Source organism: Nematolebias whitei, chromosome 10, assembly GCF_014905685.2.
Source record: "Nematolebias whitei isolate Nwh7 chromosome 10, NemWhi1, whole genome shotgun sequence".
Classification (NCBI taxonomy): Eukaryota; Metazoa; Chordata; class Actinopteri; order Cyprinodontiformes; family Rivulidae; genus Nematolebias; species Nematolebias whitei.
In genome coordinates, this window is record NC_056507.1 from 793,198 (window position 1) to 800,937 (window position 7,740).

The 7,740-nt window shown below is 47.1% G+C and overlaps 1 protein-coding gene across 1 annotated transcript in view; it reads left to right on the forward strand.

Moving 5' to 3' along the window:
- deaf1 (DEAF1 transcription factor) overlaps window positions 1-7,214 on the forward strand; it is a 16,099-nt gene extending 8,885 nt beyond the window's left edge. Inside the window, exons 5-13 of the mRNA XM_037682504.1 lie at window positions 2,031-2,170; window positions 3,623-3,688; window positions 3,820-3,864; window positions 4,330-4,453; window positions 4,595-4,729; window positions 6,191-6,471; window positions 6,539-6,637; window positions 6,714-6,803; window positions 7,113-7,214. Of these exons, the coding sequence (XP_037538432.1) occupies window positions 2,031-2,170; window positions 3,623-3,688; window positions 3,820-3,864; window positions 4,330-4,453; window positions 4,595-4,729; window positions 6,191-6,471; window positions 6,539-6,637; window positions 6,714-6,803; window positions 7,113-7,214 (1,082 nt within the window). The remainder of the gene's footprint in view (window positions 1-2,030; window positions 2,171-3,622; window positions 3,689-3,819; window positions 3,865-4,329; window positions 4,454-4,594; window positions 4,730-6,190; window positions 6,472-6,538; window positions 6,638-6,713; window positions 6,804-7,112) is intronic.
- Window positions 7,215-7,740: the final 526 nt, after the last annotated feature.

The window sequence follows — 7,740 nt, forward strand, 5'->3', positions numbered from 1 at the left end:
GGAAACAACAAATAGAAGTGATATAAAAGGAAACAACAAATAGAAGTGATATCAAAGGAAACAAAAAACATCTATATTATAAAAAAGAGTAAAACCTCAGAGGCAGGTAAAGACCTGAACAGACTCGGGCGTGCGTCAGTCCTCAGAGGTCCGCGGGTACCGGATTAGAGTTGAAGCGGGCGCCCGCGGGGCACGTCCGTGCAAAGATCAATTTTTATGACCACGTACGTGCACTCGGTGTCGCACAATAAACTGCCCGGCGACGGACTGTTTTGTTTGTGACACCAGTGTATTAAATTCCTCTTCTTCATCCCTGATGTGGTTTAGCGGCCTTGTCTTTTGTGTTTTTGCTGAAAGGCAGAGATCTCTTCCTCCTCCGCTGACTCCATGACTGAAACTGAGAGAAATGAAGGAATTTGTCACGAGCGAATTAAACTCAGGTCCAGCGTGGCTGCAGGAGGGTCTGGAGGTCCTGGTGGGCTGGTCTGATGTGTGGGCTGCAGGACCAGCGCGCCATGTTTTTTTATTTTTTAGATCTTTTATTAACAACATATAAATACAGAACACCGCTGCCACTTGCTGCAAGCTCTTGTTTTTTTGGCGACCTGTCATTCAATCCAGTAGGCGTGTCAGCAAATGACCATTCAGCGACCTCAGTTTGTCCAGAAGGTAAACGCCCCTCGTCTGCGAAGCTGCTCTGCAGCTGCTCAGGGTGGACGCTCGAGTATGAAGTGTGAACCCTCTGTGGACAGAGCGCACAGTGTCCATGCGGACTGAGGACCGCCCGAGTCTGTGGGAGCCTTAAGGAGCTAGAGCTTGTGTGTGAGATTGAGCAGTACCAACTAGAAGGAGTTGGTCTCACCTCGGTCTGGAACCCAACTCCTGGAGAGATGCTATACTCACTCCTACTTAAGAGTTGCCCTGGGTGAGAGGTGTCGGGTGGGTGTGGGAATGCTCACAAGCCCCCACCTGAAGGCCTCGCTGTTGGAGTGTTCCCGGGTGAGCGAGAGGGTTGACTTCAGGTTGTAGGAGAGAAGGCTCTGACTCTTGTTTGTGCTTATCCGCCAAACATCAGTTCTGATTCCTGTGCCTTTCTGGAGTCTGCATGGTGTCATAGAAGGGGTGCCATGTGGTGATCCCCTCTTTCTATGGGTGATTTCAGTGACCAGGTGTGTAATGACGTCATCTGGAAGGGCGTGATTTGGAGGAACGGCCTTCCAGATCTAAAGTTGAACTGGTGTTTGCTTGTTGGACTTTTGTTGTCCATAATGAACACCATGTTGGAGCATAGGGTGGTTTACTAGTGTACTTTGTACCAGGCCACCTTAGATCAAAGGTCAATGATCACTTTTGTAATCCTACCAGCGGACCTGCAGCCCTAGGTCTTGGACACTCGGGTGAAGAGAGGGGCAAGGCTGTCAGCTGATCACCACTTGGTGGGGAGTTGGATCCAATAGTGGGGTAGGTTGCCCAACAGACCAGGTAAACCCAAATCACTCTGGCTCCACCTTTGCACCTAATGATGGATAAAACTGCCCCTTCAATCACCAGGATCCATCGTTTTGTGCTGCCTTGGACAAGAGTTTGTGTCAAAGGGTGTCAGCAAAGGTCAAAGGTCAAGTTTACAAGACAGTGGTGAGACCAGCTATGTTGTATGGTCTGGAGACAGAGACATGGACAAAAAGACAGGAGACAGAACTGGAAGTAGCAGAAATGAAGATGTTGAGGTTCTTCTTAGGAGAGACAAGGATGGAGAAGATCAGGAATGAGATCATCAGAGGTACAGCACAGGTTGAACAACTGGGAGATGAAGTTAGAGAGGACACACTGAGATGGTTTGGACATGTCCAGAGGAGGGACAGTGGTTTGGACATGTCCAGAGGAGGGACAGCGGGTTGGACATGTCCAGAGGAGGGACAGTGGTTTGGACATGTCCAGAGGAGGGACAGTGGCCTGGGCACAGTCCTCAGTGGAACTTGAACCAGTGTTTCTTCTTGGTGTCTCCTCTGACAGTGTTGTGTTTTGTTCAGGGGGTAAAGGTCGCTGTATCAAGCACAACCAGCAGTGGTACACTCCCACAGAGTTCGAGTGTTTGGCAGGAAGAGCGAGCAGCAAAGACTGGAAGAGGAGCATCAGATACGCCGGCAGACCTCTGCTCTGCCTCATTCAGGTACCGGACCGGACCTCGCCCTGCAGTCTAACTCGTTTCCTGTTGACTTTCTTCTTTGTGCTTTTTTATCTATTCCTACATCACAACAGCTCTCTGCTCCACACAGAGGGCTGTGGTAGCTTGGTGGTCTGGGGTTGTGTCAGGAAGGACATCAAACAATTGTCAAGACTTCGTTAGTTCACTGGAGACCTGAAGAAGGAGCAGCCGAAAGAAGAAAAACAAAAAAAAATACACAACAGCTGTCAGCTCAGTCTTCAATACAGACTGTTTCACATAGAAATACACTGACATCTCATTGTTTCCTTTAAAACATTGTTCTTTACAACACCTGCTTCAAAATACTTATTTATTTGTACAAGGTTGGGGTCACAAATCAAGGTCAAAGGTTATACAAGATCTTGTCAGGATCATTGCTATAGTGTGTACAGGCGTGTATTGTGCCGTTCAGTTTCCTTCCAACACTTTTACCATTTAACTACTGTCCTGTTCCATTTTCCTTTAGCTACTTTAGCTCATTTTGCTCTTTGTACTTATTTGTCTTTTAATTTTGTCACTTCACATTCAGCTTCTTCATCAGATTTCATTCAGTGTTCATGTTGCAGAAAATCTGCTCGTACAGAGCAGCTTGTTTTCTGATTCTGAGCAAAACGTCGCCTTTTATTCTGCTGCACTGTCCTTGGTTTAACACGCCCTGTGTGTTGGGGCGTGTTAAACCTTACACGTGTGTGTGTTGGAGCGTGTTAAAGCTTACACCGGTGTGTGTGTTGGGGTGTGTTAAACCTTACACATGTGTGTGTTGGGGCATGTTAAAGCTTACACATGTGTGTGTTTGGGGCGTGTTAAACCTTACACATGTGTGTGTTGGGGCATGTTAAAGCTTACACATGTGTGTGTTTGGGGCGTGTTAAACCTTACACATGTGTGTGTTGGGCCGTGTTAAAGCTTACACATGTGTATGTTGGGGCGTGTTAAAACTTACATCTGTGTGTGTGTGTTGGGGCGTGTTAAACCTTACATATGTGTGTTGGGGCGTGTTAAAGCTTACGTGTGTGTGTGTGTTGGGGCGTGTTAAAGCGTACATGTGTGTGCTGGGGCGTCTTAAAGCTTACATGTGTGTTGGGGCGTGTTAAAGCTTACATGTGTGTGTGTTGGGGCGTGTTAAAGCTTACATGTGTGTGTGTTGGGGCGTGTTAAAGCTTATGTGTGTGTGTGTTGGGGCATGTAAAAGCTTACATGTGTGTGTGTTGGGGCGTGTTAAAGCTTACATGTGTGTGTGTTGGGGCATGTAAAAGCTTACATGTGTGTGTGTTGGGGCGTGTTAAAGCTTACATGTGTGTGTGTGTTGGGGTGTGTTAAAGCTTACATGTGTGTGTGTTGGGGCGTGTTAAAGCTTACATGTGTGTGTGTGTTGGGGCGTGTTAAAGCTTACATGTGTGTGTTGGGGGCTCATAGGAGCGGATCCTGAACCCTCACGCTGCCTCCTGTACCTGTGCCGCCTGCTGTGATGATCTGACCCCGGTGAGTGGACCCTCCTCTGCTCAGTCTGCAGTAAAAGATCAAATCTGTCGTTGTCTCATTAATTAATTAATTAAATCTACTTTTTATATATTTGAACCTTTTTGTGTTCGTTACCTGCTTCCTTGTAAAAGTCTCCAAAGGAGGGAGATTCCATCGCGCCAGAGGATGTCACAATGGTAAATATTGATCTTTGTGTCTGTGATGTCACTTCCTCCTGTATTCAGTGGCTCGTTTGCAGCTTTGGTCACTGCGTCTCCAGATTTACAGCCGTTTACGTGGTTCCTGAAGTCGATTCATTCAAGATGGCCGCCACAACTAAGCAGCTTTAGCACAAGAATGAGTTTAACTCAGCCAGTTCTACAGATGTTGAGGTGTGGTAGTAGCTGAGCATTAACACCTGCACATTGTGCAAAATGTTCAAATGAACATGGTGTCTGTTAGCAAAATATCTTATGACCCAGCAGGCAGAATTTGATGGCATAAAGGGTGGCGGGTGATATGCATTCCTTCCAGTAACCTAGTTTTATGGGTTACTGGTGACATTGGGCTTTAGTTTGATGCTGGGGCAGCTGCTGGTTTTATTTTTCATTTGATCAGCTTTAAATTGACCGAGCGCTGCTGGTTCTTGTTCTCTCATCCAGACCGGTCCAGTTCGTCTCTTCGTCCCATACAAGAGACGGAAGAAGGACATTGAGCCTCCTGTCGTCCCCTTAAAGAAGGAGCTTCCTGCTACCAAGGACATCCAGCTGGGTCCAGGGACCACATGTAGGTCACATGACCTGAGTAACGTGTGATTGGACGAGCGTGGCCTCGGTCTGAGTCATGTCTCCAGAGTCTACGCTCTTTCACGGCCCGCACAAATAAACTCACAGCTCCTAAAGTAGCTCGTGTGTCTTCGTCCAACAGTTACGGTGTCCCCGTCAGGACAGTTTACCACCTCTGGCACCCTGACCTTTGACCGGGCTCCAGCAGGGGACGTCGCCACAGCCGCCATCATCTCAGATGGCGCAGCGCAGAGCGACGTGTTCGCCAGCACCACAGGTATGGACCTCCCGTTGTCTGCTGGTTCTGGACACATGCAGGGCAGAAGACAACACGTAACCCTGTCTCAGAAAGCCTTTTTCACTGAAGAACTCTTTTTTATATATTGCTTAAAAGTATCGTTGCCTCAAATGATTGGGGTGTCCAAAGATTAATCTATGGTGGCCAAGGCCACCATTGTCCCCCCCCCAGTTCCTCCGCTGCACCTGGTGGTGGATATAATGTCTCCCTCCTGTCTCCGTGGCTCTGCCTCAAAGAATAAAATCAAACCTCCCTGTTCTTCTCCACAGTTCAACTTCTACACACGTGGATCGTGCACAAAAAACATTCAGTTTACATCCAGTCCAGAAAAACACTCGTCTCCAAAACTACAAACATTCACAGTTCACGTCCCTCAGAGACGGGACATCAGCTGTTTCTCCAGCAGAGGGAGTCAGAACCACTTCCTGTCTCTCAGAACTTGGAAAGCTGAAAAACTCATTTGTTTCAAAATCAAATCTCTCGTGAGAATCTTGTTAATGTGTTTATAACGTGTGAAAAACAACAAATATGTTTACAACCTTTAAAGAATCTTTTTTTTTAAACTCCTTTGTTTGGTTAAAGAAGTTAAAATGTATTTTTTAAAAGACAGAAACTAAACTAGATGTCAGTTAATTCATATTTTATGAGAAAAATGTTTAACTTTGACAAAACAACAACAAAAATCTAATTGTTTAATAAAATGTTGTGAAGCCGATGACCTCGCTGACACTTTAAACTGATTATAAATGTTTTTCTGAGGAGTCAAACGTCTGAAGAGACGATCGCTGTCACACAACGAGGACAAAACCTGAACACGAGAACATTTGGTAGAAAAATAAAAAAGTCTTTTCGTTCTAGAGTTTTATGAGTCGGGACCTAATGAAACTTTCTGAACTTTACTTTTGTAAAATGATTCATAACTTCACTTTAGCTCTTCTGAAACACAGATTTGATAAAGTTGTGCTAATTTTACCTACTAGCTAGCCTTTTGCTACTTTTATTTCTTAATCTTTTTCTATTTTTAGCTACTGTTTTGATACATTAGCTTTTAGCTAGTCTTTAGCTACATTTTGCTTTTAGGCGACAATTTACTACTTTTACCTTTTGCTACTTTCAGCATTTTTTGCTAGCCTTTTGCTACTTTTAGCTACTAGCTAGCCTTTTGCTACTTTTATTTCTTAATATTTTCTGCTTTTAGCTAGTCTTCAGCTACATTTTGCATTTGGGTGGTAATTTACCTAGCTTTGTTGCTACTTTTAGCAGTTAGCTATCTTTTGCTACTTAATTTGCTGTGCTTAGCTTTTAGCTTATTCTGCTTGTCTTGTTTAACTCATTCAGTTTCAGCTGTTTCGGTGGTCCTTTAGCTACGTTGTCTGTGATCATGCTGTTGCTCCTACATTTCCCACCAGCCCTCAGATGTTTCTCTGCTCCGTTCCTCAGTGCTGACGGCGTTACCGGCGCTGGCCGTGGCTCCTCAGCCGATACAAGCTAAAGTAGAGGTGGCGTCTTCGTCCGCGGCTCTGGTGACGGCGCTGGAGGTGAGCTCCGTGGGCTGCGGAGCGCCGGCGCTGAGCAACGGGCTGAAGAACACCTGGGTTCACCTGGAGGAGCTGGCGAACACGCTGCTGAACAACGTCCAGCAGCTGAAGGCTCTGATCGAGCAGGCCAGGAACGCTGCAGAGGAGAGCACCGGGGTCAGAGGTCAGGGGGGCAGGAAGGAGGTGAGGCAGCGTGCCGTCATCAGAAAGTCCTGCTCAGTCAGTGGCCTAACGTCTGTTCTGTTTTCAGTGTGGCCTCGGGCAGACGCTTCAGAACCAGATCTCGTTTCAACAGCCGGACCCCTCAGGGACCAAGAGGCCCTCTGACATCACAGAGATCATCATGAACGTATGAAAACAAACCTTCACGTTCGTTTCAGTCCTTCCAGTCTGGGCTCCTCATTCTGACCTGCTTGGCTCTGCAGCAGATGTGCGTGAACTGCGGCCGGACGGCGATGAGCGAATGCACCGGCTGTCACAAAGTCAACTACTGCTCCACGTTCTGCCAGAGGAAGGTGAGACCTGCACCAACGCTCCACAGCATCCATCATGAAGGCTCCAGCATCTCCTGAAGGGGTGCACCTCAGCAGAGCTTCACGGTGCACGACGGGAGGTTCGCACACACAAAGTGAAACGGTTCATGCTGACGGTCATGTGACTGATCAAAGATGGCTGCTGGTCCCGTCAGTGGGTTGTGGCCCGACCTTTGGACCTGGAGACAGAGTCAGACATCTTTGGTGGTCGACCCACAGCTGCTGGAACTGGTCCTCGGGGTCCGGCTCATCGGTCTAATTCATATTTCCTTGTGTTGTTTTTATTTGTAGGACTGGAAGGATCATCAGCACTCGTGCTGTCAGTCAGCAGGGGGCGTGGCCGTTCAGGAGGAGGAGCCAATCACAGCCATGGACATGGACAAAGTGAAGTGAGGATGGAGCTTCCTGCAGGTCGTGGTGTTTTCAGAGCCAGCTCTGCTGTGGTTGAATGTGTTGGAGTGGACAGTTCATCATCATCCAGCATCTTCTGTAGAAGAAGAGGTGTCCTCCTCTCCACGCACACGTCTGGTTCAATGAAGACCAAGGAAAACAGGTCTGAGTGAAACCTGAAACTTCTGAACTGGGTTCCAGCTGCTCAGCTGTCGGCCATGTTTAAACTTCTGAGACAGGGCGCCTCCCAAAACCGTTTTAATGTTGGGGGGCCATGTGTGGGCGGACACAGGAAACCAAAAGATTTGTGTTGTGTCATGTATCAGTCATTTGGATCATGGATGCTCCAACATGATCGCTTTGTTTTTATAACAGTGACAATAAACTATTGATTAACTGATTAATTTGTCAAATACAACAAAACAGGAGTCACTTACCTTCTGGTGCACAAACGTCTTCGTCTTTTTCCTGCAGCTGCATGCTCCAAACCACTGTCCCTCCTCTGGACATGTCCAAACCACTGTCCCTC